The sequence below is a fragment of the Equus przewalskii genome, chromosome 32 (assembly GCF_037783145.1).
Source record: "Equus przewalskii isolate Varuska chromosome 32, EquPr2, whole genome shotgun sequence".
NCBI lineage: Eukaryota > Metazoa > Chordata > Mammalia > Perissodactyla > Equidae > Equus > Equus przewalskii.
In genome coordinates, this window is record NC_091862.1 from 9,098,230 (window position 1) to 9,124,815 (window position 26,586).

Sequence of the window (26,586 nt, forward strand, 5' to 3'; positions counted from 1 at the left end):
ACTCTCTACTAGGGACTTGGGAGTCCTTAAGCATAGGTGCCAGGAGACTCTGATTTCAACAAGGAGCATGGGATTAACTTTTGTGCTTACAGCAAGCAATAAATTCTCCCAACGTCTGCAGGGACAAGCCTCTACAAACAGAGGGAGGGCTGCCCAGTCCAGGTGCTCACTGACTCCAGTGGGATATTTTATAGTTTATAGCATGGGAGGATAGAAAATCATCATAATACGTCAGCTCCAAACAAGCTGGACAGAGCAGGCCCTCTGCAGAGAACCAGAAGGTGATTCCATATAAAGGCAGCTTCGGCTTCCCCCAGGGTGGAATCTCTGAGATTGGTTCACTGGCAGCATGGCCAGCTGTCCCTGGAAAATCAAGAAGGCCTGGTTCACCTACACAGGGAAGCTGGTACTTTTCAGTTCAGATGGTCCGAAGGTTATTCTTGTGAGCTATATAAAAAGGGGGATAGGCAGGCCTGTCATATCAGATCACAGACTTATTCAATCCTGATTAAAAAATAACTAGAAAGCTAAAAATAGGAGAAAACTTCCTTACATTGATAATGGATCTCTTGTATTGTAATCATACTTAAAAGTGAAACATTAGCAGCATTCCTATTAAAGACAAACAAGATAAAGGTGCTTACTAGTCAGTGTTATATTAGCAATAATACAAATGAAATTCAACTACAAAGCAAAGTAAGAGGTATGTGGCAGGAACAGATTTTTCCCAATATCTGATTTTCCTTTCTTTCATAGGAACAGAATTTTGAGCCAGGCATGTGATCACTCACAATAAAAATTGTATTTCACGGACTCTCTTGCAGCTAAACCAGTGGTCATGTGACTAAGTCTGGCCAATGGGATGAAAGAGGGAGTGCCATGTGACAGCTTCTGGGAAATTTCCTTAAGGGTCAGTCATCATATGCCTTTCTCCCACCTCCTCTTTCTTCCATCCTACTGGAACTGGATGCTGCCACCTCAGACCTAAGAATGAGGCCACACCCTAGGGATGTTGACTGGTGAGCTGGAAGGCCACTGGACCAGTGAGGACTTCCCAGAACAGAGCTGTCATACCAGCCCTGGACTGCCCATCTCTGGGCATTTTATGAGAGGGAAATGAACATCCCTCTTGTTTAGACCACTGTTATTTGAGCGTCTCTGTTACTCAAAGTTGAAAAAAGGTCCTAAATGCTATGAGGAATAAATATCTAGATCATTTATCTTAAATGAGTGTCAGCAAACTACCACTTGGGTGCCAAATCCAGTCAGCTTCTTGTGTTTATAAATAAAACTTTATTAAAACACAGCCCCACTCATTTAGTTACACATTGTCTTTTGAGCAGTTGCACAAAGCCAAAAATATTTATTCTCTGGCCCTTTACAGAAAAAGTTTGTCAACCCCTGATCTAGAAAATCCAGAGAATCAACTGAACAAAAAGCCATTTGAAGAGATAGAAATGATCCTAGTTCTATGGGAGAGGGGATAAAAATGTGCTGTATAATCTGTTCTGTCCATGCCATCTAGAAAGGTAATTGATCTAAATTTTAAAAAGAGTTCCAATCTCAAAAATCATTGGAGATTGAGTCCTATTCAACACAAGCTTTGCTTAAGCTGTCCTATGGTTACTAAAATCATGTTGGCAGTCTTTATTCAGGGGAATGGTATTATCTGTAGAAAAGGCGAAGAAGCAACTTGGAATCAGAAGACCTAGGTTTCAGTCTCAGCTCTACTATTTATTAGCCTTTAGATTTTAGCAAAGTCCTTCTTGCAGCCTTGGTCTCCTCGTGAGTACACCTTCTTGACAAGTTGGGCTGGGATTAAATGAAATAGCATGTGAAAGCCAGCCATGCAAACTCTACAGGATGAACAAATGCTGATTCTTTCATAGGGTTTGTATATCAGATTGTTACAAGTTTACATTATGGTGTTTAAAAGTTGGTTTACAGGAAAACCAGAAATGATTCCAAGCATGTTCACAGACTCAATGGATTTCAAAGTTTAAACAATACCATTATGGCCAGAAAACAGCAGACTTAAAGCTCAAGGATAAAATGATAAGAAGATAGAAAAGATGTGAGGTGAAGGGACATGGGAAAGGATGTGAGGGGAGAAAACAATAAAAAAGATTGGGCACAAGCAAGAGAAAGATCAAGGAGAAAGCCAAACTCCCCAAGTAGAAGATAGAAATGCTGGAGGGAGCTGAGGGACATGGAGGCTGGGGTACGCCATTGCTTTCATACAAGAAGGGAATAAGCTCTTTCCCACCTCAGATTCTTTGCATATGCCATTCCCTTTTTCTGGAACATTCTTCTTCAGCCAACCCCTACCCTCACTCCCGCCAGTACCACCATTCTTCCACTAACTCTTTAGGTTTCAGCTTCATTGTTGCCTTTGTAGCGAGGTCTTCTCTGCCATCTTATCTAACGTCAGTTGAATAAATGAATGAGTGAATGGAAGGAAGATGGTGCACACGCAGAGAGCCTAAATGTCTAGAATGTTGAATTTCTGGTATTTTAGTACCTACTACTATGATCAGTATTGCTTTTACTTTTCAACAAAGTGGCAGATATCTCCATGAATAATAAAGAATTCAAATAACCATACATTTAAAACATAAAGTCTGATACAATGTTTTTATCTCCAGTAAGCTCCAATGAAAGTAGAGACTTTGTTTCCTAACGTATCAACACATAGCATAGTTCCTGATACACAGGCACTCATCAAATATTGATTGAACACGTTGAAATAGACCAGTCTTAGCAAAACTTCATAGAGCCTTTGGCCTACCCAGTTGCTTCTGTTACTGCTATCCAACTCTGCCTCCCAAATCACGGAAGAGCTCATGCCAAAGTTGTGGAGCTGGTGATAGTTTTAGAACCAGGAGCCAGACACTCTGTTCTCTATTATGTTACTGAACTACTATGTGTGTGACCAGGGGCAAGACATGGCTGAGCATCAATCCTGTGGATATAGCCTTTCCTTTCTGCAAATGACTTTGGACCCTTCAGAGGATCACAGTGTTCTCAAAGATTAATTCAAATTCTTGTTAATACTAAATTTTTGTTTTGTCAGATCTGAAATTGAGAGATCACTTTATTTACATTTTCTTTGTTGAATTCTTTTATACTGGTTTTTCTCCTACAAATAGGAGGAAAAAAGACAAAAGAAAAGCATACAGTGGAATGCACAGTGCTACTCCATACCCAGCAACAAAAACTCAAGTTGCCTTTTGCAAAAACATGAGGCATTTCTGGAGAAGGTCATAAATCATACTCCACCAAAATACGTCTCACCCAGATTTACCCTTACAGTGTTTGTTTTTTTTTCAATTATTCTTTTTCTCTCTTCCCCCTCCACAGCCCTTGAAGAATTTCTCTACTCAGTTGTTATCTCTTAAGTGATTCTTTGCAAATTTGAAATCTCTGGGAGCATTACAGTTTTGAGTGAACATACCCCATTTCTTCCTTTCTAATAGAACCTTGATTTCATTCAGGTACCCTCTCCTCTCCTTCAGCCCGTGTTTCTAAGAGGAAGCTGAACCACCATCAGTTTGATTGGGGTGGACTTTATGGATCTAAGTGTATTCTCTCCTCCTTGCACTGACTGGCCCAGAAACAGACATAGAGACATGTGACTCCATTCTGGTTAATGAGATGCTCTAGGTGCTTTACTAGAAGCTTCTGGGAAGTATTCCACAGGCATATTCCCATAAACAGGAGCTTCCCATGGAAAACAACCCTTTTAAAAAATGAATTCAGAATCTAGATCACATTAGGAAACAAACTACCAAAAGGGGCAGTTAACAAATATAAATGGGAATATTTTCACGCTGGAGATAACAAAACAATCTGGAGAGATTCTAAATATATTTAAAACATAAGGAAAGAATATGAGGGGGAAAGATGGATTAACTTCTTCTAAAAAAACTCAAGCAGAAACTATACAAATTAAACAAAAAGCATGAAAGTGAAGTCTTGACAGGTAGGTTTAATGGAAAGTTGCGTACAGTTGAAGAGAACATTAGTGGATTAGAATATAGAACTAAGGAAATCACCTAGAATGTAGTTCAGAAAGATAAAGTGTGAAGTATCAAAGACATAAGGATAGAAAGACAAAGGCCAACATGTGTCAGTTTAGAGTTCTAAAACAAGATGATAAAAGATAAAGATGGAGAGGCAATTTTCAAGAGACAGTGTCTGAAATTTTTCCAGAAGACAGGAAAAACATGTCTTCAAATTGTATAAGTAGGCTGGAGCTGGGACAGTATTATTAAGCACCTAGACACATGGTGGTAAAACTGTAGAATATCAAAGGAAAAGGTAAAAAGAAAAATCTGAAATTTATCTAAAAGGAAAATAAAACAGACAAGCTACAAAGGAACAATAATTAAACTGATGGTGGATTTCTAAGAAGCAATGATAGATGCCAGAGACCATGAATAATGCCTTTTAAATACTCATGGGAAAATAATAGTCATCACCAAAATCTAAATTCTAACAAAATTATCATTCCAAGTTTAAAGCAAAATAAAGACAATTTCAGACAAAGACTAACAGAGTTGAGTGCCCACAGAGTTATGCTGGAAAAAATAACTAAAAGGTATATTTCTGCAAGAACGAAATTGAATCCAAAAGCAAAGATGAAGATTCAAAAAAACAATGGTGGCCAAAAAAATCAGTAAATGCACTGCTGAGTCCAAATAGTTATTGACTAGTACAGGCTACAGCAACAGCTAATTGAGTATTGCTTAAAATCAGGACAAAGCTGATATAGTAGATGACAATATCGTAAAAGATGGAAGAGAAGACTTCAGAAAGAAGTTAAACCATTCTTGATTTGTTCAAGAAGAGAATAGAAACATAAATCACCTCTAGATCTTGTTAGAAAAACATAAGGTCAAGTTATGCATGTTAAAAGTTAGTGGATGGCTTCTAAATAAAAATAGAATGTATGCTTTCCAAACAATTAGATGAGAAAATAAGGAGGTAAAAGAAAATTTGATCAGTGCACCACAAAGAAGGAAGAGAGAAAAAAAGAAACAAAGCTAAAAGATGTTGACAAGAGATGGGTAATTATTCCTCAAATTCAATCACAGTCTTGCCCAAATATTGTGTTACCTAGAGACTAAATTGTAAATTAATTAACAGTACTTATTCAAAGTCATAAAGAGAAGGAGCAAAGAGAAGAAGAAATATGCTATTATATATGCACACACTCATACACACACAAAGAGCATGTGAGAAAATATCCATAGCTTCTACAATCCTCTTCTACCCAGTTGGTTGAAATGTATGACTTCCTTCCTCCACAACCCATTCTATACTTCCTTTGTTCTCAATCAAGCCTTCAGCTTGTTGAGTTCTCTATCTGATGTAGTGACTCAACTCTTCTTTCCAAAGAGGTCTGAATCCTCAGTGGCCTTCCCTTCTTTTGATGCCAGAGTTTTCCAGTAGGTATGGAGGTACTAAGGGACAATTCAGAGAATGCTCTGGGTTCCAGACATAGTCCTCCCTGCCCCCATTGTGTTGAACAACCAATTTCCTCTCGGAGACTGGATCATCCACCCAGCCTGTGGAATAATGGCGGGGGAAACTCCGTTTCTCCTTCACTCTCACACTGCTACCACACAATACTTCTGGCATTAGATGTGTGAATTTTCCCGCACACCATGCAATTCTCTGTGACACCAGCTGGGTAGCCTACAATTCAGTTCAATCCTGACACTAAGTGGAGTTAGTCTAGACCCCACAGGATAAGGGCTCAGTCCCACAAGACTGCTTCAGATGCCAGTCGCAAGTCCCCGGTTGTCACCTGTGCTATAAATCAGAGTTCCAACAACCTCTCTCCTTAGGTTCGATCATTTGCTAGAATAACTTAGAGAACTCAGGGAAACACTTACTTACATTTACTAGTTTATTATATAATAAAGGATATGATAAAGGATATAGATGAACAGACAGATGGAGCGGTACATAGGGCGAGGTCCAGAAGGGTACCAAGCACAGGAGCTACTGTCTCTGTGGAGTTGAGGTGCACCAACCTCCCAGCCCATGGATGTGTTAACCAACCTATAAACTCTCCAAGCTCCAAACTTTTGAGATTTTTATAGAGGCTTCATCAAATAGGGCATGATCAATTATTAACTCAATCTCCAGCCCCTCTCCGCTTCCCAGAGGATGAGGGACAGGCCTGAAAGTTCAAGGTTCTAATCATGGATTGGTATTTCTAGTGACCATCCCCCATGAAGGAGCCCACCAAGACTTGCTTCATTAGAACAAAAGATGCTTCTATCACCCAGGAAATTCCAAGGGATTTAGGAGCTCTGTATCAGGAACCAAGACCAAAGACCAAATCTTAGAACAAAAGATGCTCCTAGTGCTCTTACCACTTAGGAAATTACAAGGATTTTAGAAGCTCTGTGCCAGGAATGGGGTCAGAGACCAACACATATATTTTCTATTATTTCACAAGTAATCCCCTTCTTTTCCTTTTGGTTCAGTGGCGTGAGGATCCCCAACTGGCCAGATGACAGTCTCAACTGCCAATTCAATGGAACCACTGTTGGGCCCCTGGGGAAGCATTCCTCCCTTACAAAACAAAATCTCCTAGAAGAGCTTCAATTCGGAACAACAGGAAGAAAAACTCCTACAAGTGTGTTATTAGATGCAATCATGAGATTCCTGAACTATGAATACTGGCTAAGGCAGAAACAGCACTATTTGGTGAAACAAAGTGAACTAGCAAGATCACGTCCATTAACTGGGGAAGGTGAATCCAATTCACTTTTATCTATTTTTCTCCCCAGATTCATAGGCATCCCCTCAGTTGTTTAATCAACTTCACCTAGTGAAAGCCTGTGAATAATCTGCCTTTTTAACTATAACCCTCCAGCCTGAGGCAATACCAGTCTTTGCCTCTCAGGATTTCTTAACCTCTTCCAAGACAGTGTAGCCATCCAGTTACCATCTTCTCTTGGCAGAGAGAGTGCATCTCCATTGCACAATCCCCTTCTCCTGGGGATAAGAGTGTCTCCTCGGAAGAGCAATGCAGTACTTTCCATGAGCATGTGGAAGTTCACTCCTGATGTCTTGGGTTGCCTATCAGTTGAAGACACAACACATCATATTGCGTCAACTCTGTATGTTTTCATAACCCTCTCTGAGTGAGGCAAGATGTCAGAGAGCTTCACCACTCCACACATCACATGGACCCCTCTCCCCATGGATGGCTCCATGCTGCGCCTTCCCCTGCCCCAGCCTATCAAGTTCCTCCCATTTGACTCCATGTCTTAATGATCACATTGGAAGTGTAGCTGCAGAAGAAGGTGACAGTTTCCTTGTCGCTTCTGGCTCCCATGTCACTACTTTATAATCGTGTTTCACAGCTTACGTTTTCATCTTCTGTCTTGGTGAAGACCAAATCAAAGTCCAAAGAAACCCAAGAGCTGATATGAGGGGATAAACACCCCACCCCATCTCCCAGGAGAGAAAACATTGACCATTTCTTGATTTTCTCTTTCCTTCGTGTGAACAAAAAACATGACATCTTGCTGGGTTGAAGTGTCCTTTTGTCTTGCTGTCAACTGAGTTTGTAGAAAAGGGAGGAATTGGGTATTTGGCTTGTAGTTGGCACAGCCACCTAGAGACAAACCAAAATAACACAAACACAAAATAACCCAGGCTGCCACTCCCTTGAGAAGGCAGTGGGTAAAAATCTGTCATGAAGATCATAAAACGCAGCAGGCTGGTTAGGGCAGGGGGTGGAGGAGGAGAAGGGAGAGCAACTGTTGAGTGTCAAGCACATATTTTTTTTAATTTCAAATTATAGAAAGATGAGGTTGTCTCTGGAATTCGAGTTAAAAAAAAAAACAGCATCTCTTGTTGCTCTCGACAGGCCACATGTCTAAGGGAGAGATGTGTTACTTGCAAAGGGTAAGCGTGCCAAAACACATCTCCCATGGCAACAAAAATTGCCAGAGGAGAAAGCTCCAGAGACAGTCATCCTAGTCTGGGTCCTTGATGTACTCCAACTCTCACAAAAATAAGATTTGGAGGAAGACTTAGATGTCTGTTGACTTCCAAAGAACACTCTGTGATCGCACAGCGTGGGTGACATCTTTAAGGAGAATGAATTTACACAAAGATAAGAACCATAAAAAATGCATGGCATCTTCCACATTGGTACCTAAATTGAAGATGTCACCTAAATTGAAGATGTCACTGGCCATTTGCCCTAAGTCTCGGCAGTTTAAGTAACCTGAGGTGCCCTGGTGGCAATGCAGGAGAGGAAAACTAAATGCAACCATAGTTCTAGTTTATTATTTCAAGTAGAAAGTTGTCGTTGCAAATATATATATGAGGACTGGTGGGTCAGCCTGCCCTACAGAGGAACTGGACTTTTTCCAGATGGCCAGCAGAATCCCCTTTGTTAATCTTTGGGAAAATGAGAGAATGGCTATGATGACCTGTCCCTACCATCTCTTCTGCCCTCAGTTTCTTCCTCTCCGCCAAGCCAAAGTCCTTCAAATTTCGCTGCTACGCGTTAGGGCTGCCATGGGCGTCTGGGATGGTTGAAATGTTTTGAAAATATGCTGAGGCTAAATAATATTTATGGGTCCCTTGTTTTGCACTCACTATTTATTCCATTCCTCTTATTCAGCTCAGATCTAGTCGTCAAGATAATGCGATCCTCGCCTCCTAAATCAGGGGACAATGAGCACCCCCACACCCTTGGCTCTAGACGTCTTCACTCCCTGCCAAAGCCACGGTTGTTCCTTCCCACAGTTCTCATGTTAAATTAAAGTTAGATGCCTCATAGAAAAAAGAGCTTGATAAGAGTCCAGAAGTCAAGAAATATCTTGATTCTAGGGTGAATATTTCCTGCACGTTCAGAATATGTTTTTTCCTTGCCTTACAATAATTACGTTATGGCACATGGTGGGGGCCGCTAAGATTGAAAGGGAAACTTTCAAGTTTGTTCTTGTCAAGAAGGAACGTTTCACGCATACTCATGAGTCTTTAGTCATCCTTCAAAGGGCCTGATAATTTCCGATTCTTCCGTAAATTTTTCTTTTCATTATTAAGTGCCTACTATCTGCCTGGTCGTATGCTTTTCTTCTGATCTAACATATTATGTTTTTTATTTATACGTACAACAAAGCTTGGAATCTCCTAAATATGAGGTGGGAGGAAATGCCCTTTTGCTAACTTTTGATGCTTTGCAAAAGAATTAATGGAGAAGACAATAACCTTCATCTATTATTATTATCTTTTATTATCAAAACACTTGGCTGCTGAGTACATCGTTGCATAAGGTGGGGGCTGGGTGGGGACGATCCTCATTCAGCTCTATTAAGGATGGCACATTCCTGGTGTTATGCCAAATCTCAACACAGGTCTGTTTTCCACTTGCAACTGGGGAGCTGGTGGATATGTCAAGTCATTTGTGCCAGTGGGCGCCATGTTCAATCAAACCCACTGCACGGCCTCACACTTGCAGATCCAGAAATATTTGCTGGTGCTTATCCTTTCCTTCTGAACACTGTCTGGATACTGAATAGATGGCTAATCAAATGACAGCTATGGATAGAAGAGAAGACAAGAGGACCAAGCTTCTAAATTGGGGCTGCTCAGGGATCTCAGGAAGTGACTAGCTTAACTCAGAGCGTTTCTTCTGTCCTTCAGAGTCAAACAGAGAACACAAACCAAATTCTCATTTTCTTTTATCCAGATCTTCCAAGAGCTACGGACTCAAACAGAAGCTGCCTCTCTCTGACTTGGGGGTAGTCTCCTGTGACACAGGGGAAGAGCAGGAGGAGGACAAAGATGGTGGTCTCATCACCCGTGGAGGAAACGCTATCTTCTTCATCATGGCCTCCGACCCATGTGTCACCGAGTTCCCGTGAGTGCCAGCAAATTCAGTTGCAGGTTTACAACCCTGAGATCCTCCAGAGGGTCCCAGGGCTTTAATTAACACATGACTGTTACAACGAACAGAGTGTGAAAATGTCCTCTCGAAGATCCACAGGGAGGGTCTGCGTTATCATTAGAAGAGGGCTCCCTCAGAGCCGATTTTTGCTTTTTCCTGCATTTCATCCAAATGAATTGCTTTTAAAGAAATAAAAGAAGCAAGCTGTGGGCAAAGATAAGAAAGAAGAAGAACAGTTGATTTTGGTAATTTAACTGCTGATTCTAGGATTCAGGCTAACTATTAGCTTTATTTCCCTGTGAAAGGTTTAGTACATAAACGATGCCATTTCTTTTCCTTAAAGGAGATTTGTGAGCATGTAACCCAGTGAGAGAGCCTGTCACATAGGAAGTTGAGCACAGGAACGAGACCTGCTCCCTCTCCCAATCTTTCATGAGATGATTCAGAGTGACCTCTGGGGAGGGTTCCCCTCCCCAAAGAATCAAAATGGGGATGTTCCTTTCTTTAGTACAGATCATACCTCTAGAAGCCCCCTTACGGATCACAGGATTCTGATGTGCGTAGAAGTGCCATAAGGATGATGATACACACTCAAGCATTGTTGTAATTACTCCTCCTTTGCTTTGGGAATGTTGTCCATGTCAGCTGTGTCAAAGGGACAAAAACCTCAAAAAGGGCAGCGCTTGTTCCTTCATCGTGGGACCGGAAGGTAACGTAAATATAGGTCCATTTTGTCTTCAACGTTCTTTGCCCCCTTGACCCTCATAAGCAACACACAGTGCTGAGTCTCCTTCCATCTTCATCTGCACAGAACCGGGGAGCTCCCATCTACAACTTGCTGTTGGCCTGGCAGATAATAGCAGTCATTTGTGCAATTCTGGAGATTTCTCTGAAGCCTTCTTTGTCCCCCCCCCTCACCATGCAAACCCACCCATGCTCTTGGTCGGCAGGAGGAGCCATCTGACTTTGAGACCCCTGAACAGTGCTCCTGTGTTGCTCACACATTAGGGACTTACAGTCTGCTGGTCACCCTTTGTTAACATGCTGTAACTTTAAACAGGGCTTTGGATTAAGGAATTCCAGACACCTCTGGAGAGACCTTGTATACGGGACTCTCTCAGCGCATTTCATCAGCTGTGTCCTTCCCTGTCTGGACAGTCCACCCTGACTCATGTTCTCCCAGGCTGAGAAGGTGTGAGGATTTTGAAAGGGCCTAGAACTTGAAGCCAAAAAGTCCTACATTGGAATCCAGGATCTGTCTTTTCCTGCCTATTTTCCACGGGCAAATTTCAAACTCTGAACCTCAGTTTCCTCACCTGTTAAGGAAATAACTGTATCTGCTGTACAGGATTTTGAGGAGGGAGGGCTGGCCCCATGGCTGAGTGGTTAAGTTTGCGTGCTCCGCCTTAGCGGCCCAGGGTTCACTGGTTCGGGTCCTGGGCGCTGACCTATGCACCACTCATTAAGCTATGCTGTGGCAGCATGCCACATACAAGAACTAGAATGACTTGCAACTAGGATATACAACTACATGCTGGGGCTGTGGGGAGAAAAAATAAAAAGAGGAAGGTTGGCAGCAGAGGTTAGCTCAGGGTCAATCTTCCTCATCAAAAAGTATACCTTAAAAAAAAACAGAAGAAGGAGGAAAAAGAATTTTGACGAGGAATAAATGAGCCACTGCCCCTCAGTTTTGAGGATTGAGAAATAAGGCAGTTTAACTGAAATTCCGAGCACTTAGCAGGTGCGTGATGCAAATGCTTTGTTTTTTCTTGGAGGGCAAAATCCGGGTCAGTGAAGATGGGGTTCATTGCCAAGATGCTTGATAAGATTAGAATTGTCCCCCAAAGTTTCTGATCTCAGTCTTTTAGGGGTGACTTCAGAAGCTTTCCAACAACCTCCCTCCTTGCTTCAGATTGTTCTGGCAAACCACTGCATGGCAAAGTATGGAGAACAGTTTTGTAGTGTAGAGCAGATACACACACCTGCAAAAGAAGGGACCAAGGGGAGGGTCCCCTCAGCAGCCATAAAGAGGTGTGATTTATACCTGAGAGGTTTGGAGTCACATGGAAGAACTGAGATATCCCTGAGCATCACTATGGGAGAAGCCGGTGCTGCAAAGTTGGTAGCCACAGATTTGGGGCTTGGGCAGGAAATGGCTGGTGTTGTGTCACCTTCCTTTACTTGCTGCAATATTCTAGAAAAACTGTTTATATTTTATCCTGGCAGTAGATAACTGTGATCCCGTAAACTTCATAAGAGCAGCTCACATACACAGGGTAGGAGCCAAAATTAATGTTTGTGACACGCTCCCCGGGCAGAGAAGTCTTAGAAGTATTCTAATAATAACAGCCAAGAGTTACACAGTGCCCGCCACGTGCTCAACACCATTCTAAGTAATTGACATACAATGAATCATCCACTTTCCTCCCGACACAGATGCCCTCATCTCACGTGAGAGCCTTTCAAACTGAGTGACACAAATGGATTTTCTTTTTCCAGAATGGCTTCCACTAAGTCACAAAAAAATTATTTCTCTTTCTAATGTTGGAAACCCCATGCCATCCAATATCAGGTGACCAAGAGATCCTCTGGTGTGATGCTGGACCAGGGTACAGTGCCCAAGAATGGCCATGCCCTTCGACCAGGTCCTTCAGTGCAGTCACTGGGGTATCATGAAATCATGTCATTGCTCTTTTTGGGCCACTCAGATTAATTCCATCTGTAATGTTTGTACAGACCAACCAGCATATGCAACGCTTCTTTTCATGAAAAGGAACTTGCAGATACCATGTTGTTACGAGAGTGAAATGAGGTAACGCATGTAAGCTTCCTAGCACAGAGCCTGCCACATAGCAGTGCTCAACAGAAGTTGAGTTTTTCACACCAGTAACATGGAAGGATAGTCCAGGCAAAGGAAAACAGAATATGCAAAGGCTTGAAGGAGAGGCTGAGTGATCTGAGAACTACAATGGTATATTAGTCACCTCAGGCCACCATAACAAAGTACCACAGAATGGGTGACTCAAGCAACAGAGATTTAGCGTCTCAGTTCTGGAGGCTCAAAGTCCAAGATCAAGTTGTCGGCAGGGTTGGTTTCTTCTGAGGGCTGAGGAAGACTGTTCCAGACCTCTCTCCTCGGCTTGTAGATGGCCATCTTCCCCGTGTCTTCGCATCGCCTTTCTTCTATGCGTATCTCTGCATCCAAATTTCCCCTTTTCATAAGGATAATGGTCATGTTAGATTAGGGCCCACCCTAACGACCTCACTTTAACTTATTACCCCTGTAAGTATATTATCTCCAGAAAAGGCCACAATCTGAGGTACTGGGGGTTAGGACCCCAACATGTGGATTTCAGGGGACTTGGAGGGGGAGCAATTCAACGCATAACCGTGAGGTTGGTATCACCAGATTGCAATTGGGTGGGTGTTGGGAGGAGGGGGTAGGAGGGCAGGCAGAATGAACAGATGAAACAAAATGATCCTGAAAAGCTAGCTGGAGACCAAATGCTTAAGAGCTTTAAATGGCATTCACTGAACATCAATACATCATCAGTCCCAGGCTTAGGAAATTCAAAGACAGATAAGACACGGCATCTGACCTTAAGGGGCTACAATTCTGGTAAAGATGGCCGTGGGAAGATCATTCTAATGGCGGGCAAAGTGTGCTAATGAGGACGATGGGGAGCACAGAGAAAGGAACCCGTCCCCATGCTGCCTGGAGTGTACCAGACAGGAGGGGTGAGGACACCCCAAAGTCCTGAAGTGACAAAGAGGCCTCAGGGCTGGGTCAGAATTGGGCTGGCCCCCACCATGAACAGAAGAACAGCCACAGAGGCCAAGCTTTCCTCCGAGTTGTTCCAGTCCCTTCAGGAGCATGAACTTGTCCTTGCTCCAACTCACAACTTCAGTGCAAATATGTGAGAGCACCAACAGTGCCGAAGCCGTCATGAGAGACCTGAAGGGTAATCCAGCTGAATCTGGTAGGATAAGTAAAACATGGAGCCCAAATTGATGGGTGTTAAGAGAAAATCAGATGGGGTGTTAGACGAGTCCAGCGAAAGGCAGTGTGTTCATTTCCTGAGGCTGCAGTAACAAATCACCACAAACTCAGTGGCTGGAAACAACAGATATTTATTCTCTCATCCATCTGGAGGCCAGAAGTCCAAAACTGCAGTGTCAGCAGGGTTGATTCCCCTGGAGGCTCTGAGGAAGAAGCTTTACCAGGCTGCTCTCCTAACTTCTGGTGCTATCGGCAATACTTGGTGTTCCCTGGCTGGTGGATTCATTGATTCAGCCTCTGTCTCCGTCCTCACGTCCTCCTCTCTGTGTCTCTGTGTGTCTTCTGTGTCTTACAAGGACCTCCTTCACTGGATTTAGGGCCCACACTGATCTGGGATGACCTTATCTCAAAATCCTTACCTTAACTACATTTGCAAAGACTCTCTCCGTATCAGGTCACTTTCGCAGGTCCTTGGGGTTAGAACTTAGACATATCTTTTTGGGGGACACAATTCAACCCACCACAGGCAGTTAACCTCAAGTTGGGAGAAACAGGAGAATTTGGGGGTGTGGAGCAGGAAGAATCTGAACTGGGCCTTGCAGGCAGAGGCAGGATGGGACCTTTGGAGAGGAGTGGAAAGGGCATTTCAGCAGAGGGACAAGAGGGGTGAAGCTCAGAGAGCCACAAAAGCACCAGGCACACACAGAAGACACAAACCATGTCAGAGGGAGGGGGTGAGCTGGCTTCTGCATCTGACTGTCCCTTCCTCTCTATTCCATAAGTTACCTCCACCACGACTGCTGTCACCATCACGACCCAATGCTGAGTTCAGCCGTGGGACAGAAACATTGAGCAAGGATCATCTCTCTCCTCCATTCCTACAGAGCGAATCCAGCTTGGCCTAGTCCTGAGTTGCTTTGCTCCAATTCCTTATAAACATTTGTGCTCAGTCAAAAGTCTCCAAAGAAACCAGCGTGACCCAGGGAATCGGCATCGCCATGCACCTCAACTTTAGTAGGCACTTTGAGAGAGAAAAGGTATTCCTGATTCCTGAAGGAGGAAACTACAATGGTTCCATGAGGTTTCAAGGAAAAAGAGGATAATAATTCCCACCCGTTAGGTTTGTGGTAAGGAACTTATTTGATAAAGTCTGTAAAATGCTCAACAGAGAGCTCAGCCTACAGGAAGAGCTGGGCAATGTTAGAAAAGCAAAATTCAGAAGAGTTTGGAAGACTCTCTTGGACTCTCATTGGTCACTAAAAAGGTTTTGCGAACACTGGCCCGATAACAGGCACAGTGAGGTGCAAGGATGGAAACAAGGCATGGTGTGACCTCATCATGAATGGGCTTCCGTGTCAGCCTGAGGGGTTTCTACTTTATCCTACAGTTAATGAGAAGCTTTGCCTTCAAAATCACTGAGGTCAAGATTTTGTGCCAGATTAGAGTAAAGCAGAGAGTCACAATTACTTGATGCCCTGGGGCAGAGTCAATAACCGATATGTTGCAGACCACTTTTTCGCTATTTTCAGAGTAGTTCAGGACTATACAGAATGCGGTATCATCTAACCAATTGGAGACACATATTTCTTTTGCCACGGAAAGACAGGGTTGATACAGTCTTTAGAAAGTTGTGTTTGCAGAATGAGCCATCAGGCCCAGCTGTCAAGATAATCCTTTTCAACTAGTCATTTAGCTGCTAGTCATTTAGTTACTTGTGCTCTTACTGTTAAAAATTTGTTAATTTCTTCTTTAAAACCCACATTGAGTCAGACTGAGTTAACTCTGCCGTGGGCATTTCCATCACTTGACACTGAGCTTCTTAGCAACAGCTGAAGGTGGGACTTTTTGGCAAATGCTGTTTATCCATCTTTGATATGAGACATTCACTGCCTGCAGGTTGAAAAGGAAATTCTTGTAAAAGTATTTTTTCAATGATAGTCTTTGCTTTTTCTCACTTGCCCATAACTTTCTGGAAAATTCTACTTTGGGCTGAATTTTCTCATTATTGTTTTCAGTACAAATTTGTTTTGTTTTTTATTAATGGAAAGTTCAAGGGGGGGTAAAATCCCTTTACCAGCTTTTGAGTTATGAGAATAAAAACAAAATAGACTTTTTCCAATTAAAGGAAATCTTTGGGCTTTCTTCTCTCTTTTTTTATCAAAACCTTTGCATTTGAGGACTATCGTAGACTCTAAACAGTGGTTCTCAGTATTGGCTTCACATTGGAAGTCCTTGATGGGCTTTGAAAAATACTGATGTCTGAGTCCAAAGATTCCAGAGGAATTGGCCTGGGTCCAGCCAGGGCCCTGGGAACATTAAAAGCCCCCCAGGGAGTTCTAATGTTCAGGCAACATTTAGTACCACTGTCCCAGGACACAGCCATCCTGATCTCCAAACTTGAAAAAGGATGCCAAGGTCTGGAGATTTCAGAAGGGAAAATTAACTCTTACTAGGGATGGTTTTCCTCCTGTTAAGAGAAAAATAGTTATACTTGTTCCTATGTGAAACATACCGCTCTGAGAGAGACATAAAGGAAATTTAACGCAAAAATCTTCATATCCCCACACACAACTAGTCAATTATCACTAGTGATCAAGGGCACATCACTTCTCGTCCCTCGAGAGAGATTGGCTTCTCACGATCGCTAACAGTGAGGAATCTCCCTGCGCAGCTTTGGACAAGGTTCTTGTGGCCATCAGAGAACGAGAGAGATACTCCAGAGACCATCCATTTGCCTGGCTCTGTGGCTACCTTCTCCCATGGGTCAGGACCTTTTCCTGAGCTCTTGTATAAGTTTTCTAAACAGGTTCTCTACAGGGGCAGCTGGGGTAGACTTCTCTCCTCTGGTCACACTGAGAAGTGTGACTTCCAAGATGGAGCACAGAGAAAACCAGACTCATTACCACGTAGGACGTATCTTCTCCCTTCCCATAAAGTCCCCAAACTAGAACATGACCCTGTATCCTCCTCCTTCTGACTCTGGGCTGATACCTGGGTTAGCCCAACTCGTGAATCTGCTGCCATTGGATGACACTCCATCAGCACTATCTGCAAAGTCATGGCCAAGCGTGCTCTCTGCTCACAGATGGTCCCCACGGGAATTCATTTCCTCAACAAGCCTTAACTGGATGCCTCCTACGTGCCAGGCAATGTGGAGAGAACATCAATTTTAATAAGACGCAGTGCCGGCACTCATAGAGAGAGAAGCAAACCACTGCACAGACATCCCGGGGCCTCGTTTTCAGCCTTGTCTGAGCATCAGGGCGCCTGTAAGTCACAGGAGAGTACTTTGATCCCCATGAGATGTTAATATGTTGACTGTAGAATAACTACGTAATTTTGTACCAAAGCAAATTGCCTCACAGAATTGATTCCAATATAGACAATTATTAGTGGCAAATTTGTTATAAATATGGGGTGACAACTTAAAACTAAGCAAGTTATGCCCCAACTTCAATTGGTGTGTGAATCAGGAAAAGACCTCCATTCTTCTGTTTAGCAACGGAACCCTGGAGACCAGCTAAGGAACGCCAGGCAGGCTCCCTGGGAAGACATGGGAAGACTTTCTGCTCTTAGAGAGTCACAACCATGCCTTGAAGAACCCTTGATTGTCTCAGAAGAGACTCGGGCTCCTTTGGGATGGCACATCCCAGATATGGCTCCTTTTTCAGGAGAAAAAGTAGTTTATTGAGAAAAAGGAGTACAGGAAACATTTACACATTTTACTCATTTAATAAGCTCAGAGTAAAATTTATAAATCTTTATGTCCAAGGTTCGTTGCTGAAACATTGTGCAAGCTCTGAGTCCACCTTCTTTAACTCCATAACCACTCTTTTTTCAACCCCATCATGACGAAAACAAAACAAACAAGTATGCAGGGTGGCAAACTAACTAAAAATTAAAACCCACAGGAAGAAGATGTCCCATTTGGGACTCCTGTGGGACACGAGCCACATTCACCCAGTCTCCTTGTGTTGACTTCTGTCTGTGGGATTCAATGTCTGCAGGATTTGATCTTTTCATCTGGCCATTTTTGTTGACAATCTCAATTTTGGGATCATGATGTAACATTGTCTCACCGTTTGTTCCTGGGTAGGCTTTTCATACTTTCTCTTTCAAAACCTGTCTTCCCTCCTCCCACAGCCTGCAGGAAGGCGACACCTCCGCCATGATGGCTGCCGCCCTTCTTGGGCAAGACAGTCTTTCTGTCTGGCTTCAACAGTGCTCCACTGTGGAAGTTGAGCAAAGGTCTGTTAGACTCCTCTGAGAAAATGTCCTTCAGACATAGTATTGAATGGATTCTATAGTAACCTGTTGTTTGTAAATTAATACCTGTTGTTGGACTTAGGCAAACACCCTCAATTCCTGCTCTCAGATTTCCAAGTTATCTGCAGAATCCCCTTTCAGAGAAGAAATTATATACATATCTGGCAACCTGGCTTTTTATTTGAAATGCCTCCAATTAGAGAAAACAGGAACTAGGTGAATTTCATTTAAGGAAGTGCTATCTGCCTATCACGTTAAGGAGAGTTTAAAAATGAGAAGGAAGAAAAGAGCCGCCAAAAATGTAATTTCCTCTTTGACAATTATTTTTGAATAGGAACTTGAGCAATCTCACACAAGAAAGTGGGGTTTTCTTCCCAATTAACTTGCTCAGAAGCCTGTGAACGGATGCGCCTCCTGACAGGGTCCCCCACTTATGCTTATGCTTATGCTGCGCACCCATGAGCCCTTGAGAAATTCCTGCAGCTTTCCTTGTCTTGACCTCCAGAGATTCAGACTCAAGTATCTGCTGCTTCAAAACCATCTACTTTCCTCTTCCCTGTGTCTTTATCTGTAGGTTTTAACATACAGCAGAGAGCTGGTACTAACCCCTTGACAGAGAAACAAAAGCAGGCATACTTCCGGGAAATGAAAAAAATATATATATATTTGTGGCTCAATTGTGTTTTCCGCCACATTCCTATGTTGAAACCCTAACTCAAAGTACCTTAGAATGTGATGGTATTTTGAAAGGCCATGTATGAAGTGATTAACTTAAAATGAGGCCATTAGGGTGGACTCCAATAGGACTGGTGCCCTTATAAGAACAGGAGATTAGGACCCGGAGGAAAGACCACGGGGGGACACTGAGAGAGGTGGCCGTCTGCCAGCCAAGGAGAGAGGCCTCAGGAGAAATCAAATCTGCAGACACCTTGATCTTGGACTCGCAGCCTCCAGGACCATGAAAAATAGATTTCTGTTGTGTAAGCCACCCAATGTGTGGTATTTTGTGATGGTAGCCCCAGCAAAATAATGTGTGTATGTGTGTGGGTAATATGAGGAGGTGATTAAATCTGAGTGGTTAGTTGCAAGGCAGAATCTTCTTGTTTAATTAATTCTTGATGCTGAGTCACGTGAATATGTTGCCCAGCAGACGCCCCTTTCCAGGTTGTTCAGTGAAATGTCCCACCCGTCCCAGGTCCATTCTTCCATCCATAGAACCCTTTTGGGAAGGCTGGCTCCCCTCTTTTTCACTGAAGAACCATGAGACGTTTCCACAAGAGCTGGATTTGAATTCCAACCATGAGCATTGAGATATGCATGTTGTCAGCAGCTAGTAACTTGGAAAACTGAAATGATGGGACGGGAACAAGATACTCGCTCCTCGAGTTTGGAGACCATGTCCTTTTTCCAATCTCCTCAACACCGAGGAAAGCCTCTTCCCCGTTGTAGAGACTCAAAAAACATTCATTGACTGAGCGAGTGCAAGTAATATCAGAACTAATTTACAGAAGTATCCCAGCTTAACTCTTTGTGTCCTCAGAGAAAGTCATTTTTTTTTTTTTTGGAATTTGTAAACGTACTTCTCAAAGTTTTGGGTACTCTACCCTTCACTTTTGCATCTGAATATTCCCTTATATATAATTTGTGCCTATAGGTATTTACTTATTTTTTTAGCATCTACATTGATTGATCTTTATTATACGTCTCTACAGTCTGCTTTAAACTTTATTATCAGGAACACACTGAAAAATATGCACCCGGTGCTCGCTGTGAGAAATACGCTATCAACAGCTCATGAAGCTGCTTTAAAGTAGACTCCCACTGAGCAAGAGATTAAATCAGTGCTTTTTAAAATCGGTACTGGCAGTACGATGCAAGGCCATCCATGTTGCGCATGTGCAAAAGTCGTAAGAACAATTTCTGGAGTCACTCTGTGTTTCAAGCGTCTATTCCTGAGTCACAACCAGCCCAAAACTGAGTCTCTTAAAACAATGGCAATTTCTGGTTTCCTCGACTCTATTGGCTGGGCAGCTCCTCTGCTGGTTTCACACGGAGTCACTCAGATGACGTCACTCAGCTGGAGAGTCCCTGAGGGCTCGGAATAGGCACTGGCTGGACAGGAGTGCCTGGCGTCTCCTCCATGTGGCCTCTCATCCTCCAGGCAGCTAGACTGGCTTCCTGCAAGGCCATCTCAGGGCTGCGCTCAGGAGAGCCAGGAAGCTTCCAGGCCACTGGAGGCCCGGGCTCCAGATCTCTCACCACATCCCTTTTGCTACAGTCTGCTGGTCAATGCAAGTCATGAAACCAGCCCACCTTCTAGGACTGGGGAAGTAGACTTCATCTCTTGATGGGAGAAGCTGCACAGAATTTATGGCCACATTTAATCAACCACAAGATTGCAGCAGATCCAAAGTCACCCCAACTTTCTTACTTCCTGAGCAGAAATGTGTGAGTCCAGGAAGTGGTTCTCCTGAGCTGGTGCTCCTCTGAGGAGGAAAACATCCCCAGGCTCCCACCCTGATGGAGAATCCACCTGCTGCTTCTGAGATTGTCCAGCGCCTACATTCTTTGCAGCCAAGGGTCCAGTTGCAGAATTAACAGATCACTCTACCCCAAAAGCTGTTGCTGGAATCTCTGGGTCTCAAATTTGGCTGCATATTGGAATTCTCTGCAGAGTTTTTTAAAACACTGATGTCTGGATCCCATCTCCAGAAATCACAGTTTCACTGGTATAGGATGTGGCCTGGGTATGGGGGATTTTCAAAAGCTCCCCAGGGCCGCTAAGTGGGCAGAGCACTGAAGTTTAAACCTGAAACTGCCTTTTCTCATTTGGCAAGAAAGATTTAACTAACACTTGTTTATTGTACCTACCTGGTCATTTGTGATTTGTAAGTGAAAAGATAGTGTTATACACATATATACACACACACACTCACAGAATGTTCTGGTAGATGATAATATAGGAGACAACTTCAAGTGTTTAGGGTTTTGCAACAAAGTGTTTTGCAGAGAGCTGTGCTCTCTTAACTATGAAGAGACACCCTATGGGCAAACAGCCGACTCTCAAGTTCAGAACAAGCTGGTGTAACTTGTGGTCCATTTGATTTCCTTAACCCAGGGCCACTGGAAGTGAGTCACCAACAGGGGAATACCACATTTATTTGAAAAAAAAAATAAAATTAGCCAAGCTTCTGTTTCCTTAGATCTTGGGACTCTAAGTGAGTCAGGCAGTAGACGCCTTCTCTTTCTGTGGCTACCTAGGAAAGGTTCTTGGGATTATTCTGAACACAAAAGTTTGCACAATTCCTTTGGAGTAGCCCCCAACTTTGTATCTGGGAACATAGCATTGAGCATAGCGATCAGGAGCAGAGATGTGTCCCAATATCTGATAAAAGCAGAAGTACAACTTCTGGGCGTGGGGAAGCTGTCATTTTACTCATTCTTAATAACGAACATTTCTGCACTTCCTACTGGGCTCCTGAGGCTTGTCATGGCGTCAGAATGAACTTCTCCATTGTAATGGCCTGCAGGCTAATTTCAGGGCAAAACAAATGTGTGAAAGACAGCGAAGTGCTAGAATTGTCGAATAACCTAGTGATTATAAAAATGTCATTAGGTAAACCACTCCAATGCCTGGAAAGCAGGAATAAAATGCATTGACTTTTTGCTTTTTCATGACACTTCAACAGTAGTCTTTCCAAGTGCGGTCCCCAACCAGCTACATCAGCATCGACTGGAAACTTGCTAGGAACGCACTTTTTAAAAAATTATTTTATTGAGACCATATTGGTTTATAACATTGTGTAAATTTGAGGTGTATATTGTTATATGTCAGTTTCTGTATAGATTGCATCATGTTCACCACCAATAGTATAGTTTCCATCCATCACCATATGTATGTACCCCTTTCACCCTCCCCTCATCTCCTTCCCTTCTGGTAACCATCAATCTGTTCTCCTTATCTACATGTTTGTTTATCTTCCACATATGAGTGAAATCATATGGTATTTGTCTTTCTCTGTCTGACTTACTTTGCTTAGCATAATACTCTCAAGGTCCATTCGTGTTGCTGTAAATGGGACACTTTTGTCTTTTGTATGGCTAAGTAGTATTCCATTGTGTATATATACCACTTCTTCTTTACCCATTCATCCCTTGATGGGCACTTGAGTTGCTTCCAAGTCTTGGCTATTGTGAATAGTGCTGCAATGAACATAGGGGTGCATGTATCTTTACGTATTTCTGTTTTCCTATGCTTTGGATAGGAATGCACATTTCAGGCCTCTCCCCAGCCTGGCTGAATCAGAAGCTCAGGGGGTGAGGCCCATAATCTGTGTTTTAATGAGCCCTCTGGAGAAAGCTAATACATGCTCAAGTTGAGCAGCCCTGTGCTGCAAATTTGAAAAATGGTTGCCCTTTAAGATTCACTGAAGATCTCACAAAGGATCCATCTCAGAGAAATGGCATTTGGACTCAGTTGTGCAGACAACAGGTGTAAAAATTAGGAAAGATACAAGCATTTTTACAAATATTCTTGCGATTCCAGCATTTTGCATAATGTTTTATGACCCAAAGCCAGGAGGGAAAATCTTGTGATTCTTTTTTCTGTGGGAATTCCCCAGGAGTAGTGGGCTACAAACAATACCACAAGGGCCTGGTCCCTTTCATCCACCCAAGAAGGGGACAGCTGAGCAATTATGACTATCAACTGTGTATAATGATGACAAGACCTTCTTCCACGGCCCCGCGTATGTTTGTTCTCACCCTCTCGGTTCATCTTCATTTCTCTACCTTTCTCCATGGGAGGCTGTATCAGGCTTACCAGAATCATCCTGGCTTTACCTTGCTCCCTCTGTGCAAAGTCTTTTCACATCAACAATCACACAAGCTTTACACAGTCCCCCAGAATTGGTCCTAGGGTCTAAATCAGAACCGACCGGTGCATCAGAAAAGCTCCCATTATCAAGAGAAGAAAGCACTCAACAGTTCTAGCCTCTAAGGAGTGAGTGGTTGGTAGCTGAACCTGAAATAGAAGGAGAAGATGAGAAGATGAAGCCACACAATGAGCACAGTACAGACCCCCTGGCCCCTTCTCCCCGGGTGGGAGCTGCGTGGATGCTGACCACATTGCCTTGTCTACACCATACCACCCTGAACGCCAAGACCCCTAGGAGCCCGAGCCACCTTCAAAGGCCATTCCCAGGAGATTTTCTCAGCAGACACCAAATAAGGCACAGTATCGGAGAAAGGGACCACACACATTCAAAATGACAAATACTTTTCTTTTTTAAAATTTAAACAGGAAAGTAAAAGCCCTGGATAATTTTTTTCATATGACAAATGAAAGAAGTGCTAAGTAAAAAATAAAAAATTCCAGGGAAACTAGAGTAAATATCTCTTTTAAAGGCTTTTTGAAAGCATGGGGATAACTAAACATTTTTCCATAGTTTCTGCTTTTTTAATTCAAATTTTTTACCACTGCTGTATGTGAAATTTGTAGACTGCTAACAAAGAACCTCGGTTTTCATAATATTCCCTTTTTTTAAAAAAAAGAAATCTGCTGAATTCTGTTGTAATTAACTGATGTTTGCGGTTGCTGACATACCCTTTTTGATATCGTGTTTTCTTTGTACAATTTTTTGGGCCAAAATATCATCAGAAAGAAAGGCATTTTTAGCTCTTAAAGTGATGTATGCAGCTAAGTTGGAGCATTGCCTATGGCACTGAGGTAGTTGTAGCATCAGCAATTTACAGATTCTAATCACCTCATCTCAGGATGTTTTATTTCTAATTCTTCATCTTGATCTCGGTAAGTGGGGAAGGCAGTTTAAAAAGAACATTTTGTTCTGGCCTTTCTTATTTTCAAGCCAGCTTTCTGAAAACACAGGATTCTTCAAATATTATTTTATGCTGGGGCTCTTTTGGATCCCAATACAAAGATAAATTAAATATTGCAAAGATCTGAGAGGAAAATTTAATACAAAGATGTGCATCCACCACAGTAATGCAGGCATTTGTGGGTACAGAGAATAGTTCTGCAAGATGCAGTGACACTCTGTAGTATTTTGGGGATGCTGCGGTCCCAGCAAACCTCGGAGATGTCCAGGTAATGCTTGTCCATGTGTTAAAATTTGGCTGGAGGGTAGCCCTTTTCCTGCCAGGAAAATAAAATGACCTTAAAGGACATGGACTGGATTTACTCAAGCCCAGAATCAGTCCCCACCTGCCCCCTGCGAGCCCCAGGGCTGGGAGAGGTCAGAAAATTCTTCCAGCCCTGTCCCACACACCCACAGACTTTCCTCGAAGTTCCTTAGAAGAGAGGCAAGTGAGAGGTTTTCCTGTTATTTCACCAAAACCAGTCACCGTAGAAAAGGAACTTAGCAGACCCGGGTACTTCGTAGATTATGAAATCGCATGCCCACATTGAAAGGTGAAAATTAAGGCCCAGTCTGGCTGGAGGACTTGTTGGAACAGAAGCAAGTTCCCAGCAGAGAGAGTCTCAACCTTGGGCCATGGTTGACTCCCCCGCCCATTGGTCCTTTATTCTAAGCCTTGGTTTCCAGGGCTCCCCAGCCTGCACACAGCAAGGAACATGGCCCTGGGACAGTCAGGGGTCCCAACCCCCAGGCCAGATGGAGCTGGAGCATCCAGGATGGGACCATCAGGGATTTCCTCCTCCATGCAGAAGCTGAGGCTTAGGTCTGCGAAGGGCAGGAGATGAAGAGACAGTCAGTCGTGGTTGTGCCCTCCAAGTTCACTGACAAAAGTCACCATTCAGGGCTCCTGACGCTGAGACCTGTCATCTCAAGCCATCTCAGGTGAGGCCACCTTACTTGGGGCAAAACTGGAAAGTCCAAGGGGCTAATTCTAAAGCACTGGTATTAACATAAGGCTGCTGATCACAACTAAGGCAAGGCTTGCCAGCACAGGAGGTCCCCCTCAACATCAACAGCATCTCGCAAGGACAGTCCCTATTACGTTGTGACAAAGACAAGAAAGACAGTCAAAAAGACTAAGAAACCCATTGCAATACCAATAAACCTACAGTGAGATTTAAATGTTCTCATTTAATCACACAATTTTAATGTGGAAAATAATTAAAGCCTAGTAAACGCATACTCTGTGCAAAGTACTTTGCAAGATGCTTGTAAAGATAAAAGGCGAAAATAGGCGCCTGCTTCTGGAGGCTCAGGGCCAGCTGCCGTTGGAGATCCAGGGTAGGGAGTGTCATTCCATCTGGAAGAGTCTGTGGGACCCTTCTTATAGGAAATCGGACTTAAGGTGGACTCAGAGGGAAGGGAGAGCAGGATTCCAAAAGGCAGATGTTGTGGTGAACAGCATTCCAGGAGGAAGGAACAGCTTGAACAAAGGCCTGGAGATGCAGGGGTACTCTTTAGGGAATGACAATAAACTCTGTGGCTAAAACGTATGCCAAGTGGGAGAAGGGAGAGGAGACATAATCAGAGAAAAGGCTGGATTCCTTTTTAATTTTTTTTATTTGTAACTTGGAGAACTTTCTAGATCTCCAAGATCAATGTATGAATCAATCATTAGATGGCCAGGAACTGGGTTTATGTAGACATTCTCAAGGATATTGTGACCTATTTGGGAAAGCAATCCTCTATGCGGGAAACAGTTGATATCACTCTCATTAAGGAAAGTGGTGTTCTGAGTCACTGGGTGGTCCAAGCGAGAAAAAGGAACAGTGAGCTTAGAATGAAGAGACGGTTCTTGGTTCTTGAGTTGTTGTTCCCACAGGCAAGCTAGGTAACACTACATGGTCCATCTGGAAAATATGGGGTGAATGACTTTTAAGTCTTGTTCACAACAGTCAGGAACGAGGTAGGAACTGAGACTTCGTGAAAGGGGTGTCGTGGGGGCAGCCTGGAAGTAGGGGAAGAAACATAAGTCCTCCCAAGGACAATGTGAAAAATGCAGGATCAGTACAGAAACCCCAGTCCCTGTCACAGAGTTTACTGTCTTTAGACACTTGTCACAGTAAAACCAAAGGCAGTTCTTGGGAGAAAAATCAGCGGGGACCAGGAGTTAAGTAAGTCATGTCCTGGCGTAAGAAGGATCTTTATGATGCGTTTCTTCAATCTGGCCATCTGTCTTGTCTCTTTCTGCTGGCTAACAAAAGCCGTTCAAGTTCTTTTCCACGTTCTGAAAACTCCTGTCATGCAGGGTAAGAACCTGCTTTTCAAAAGAAATTGTAGGAGGCAAGATTATAGAGAGAGTGAAACGAATCATTCCACGTTTTTGTTTTTTGTTTTTGATGTGGCGACTTCATACCATATTTACAATTGTTCCTACTATTGTTCAGAAAACTGCAATCCAACTTACTCTGACATTTTCAGAATCAGTGAGGCAGGACCTGCCCCCTACCAGTCTG

General features: G+C 43.1%; 1 protein-coding gene across 1 annotated transcript in view; it reads left to right on the plus strand.

Moving 5' to 3' along the window:
- TAGAP (T cell activation RhoGTPase activating protein) overlaps nt 1-26,586 on the plus strand; it is an 82,049-nt gene that overhangs the window by 40,062 nt on the left and 15,401 nt on the right. Inside the window, exon 4 of the mRNA XM_008524929.2 lies at nt 9,731-9,901. Within this exon, the coding sequence (XP_008523151.2) occupies nt 9,731-9,901 (171 nt within the window). The remainder of the gene's footprint in view (nt 1-9,730; nt 9,902-26,586) is intronic.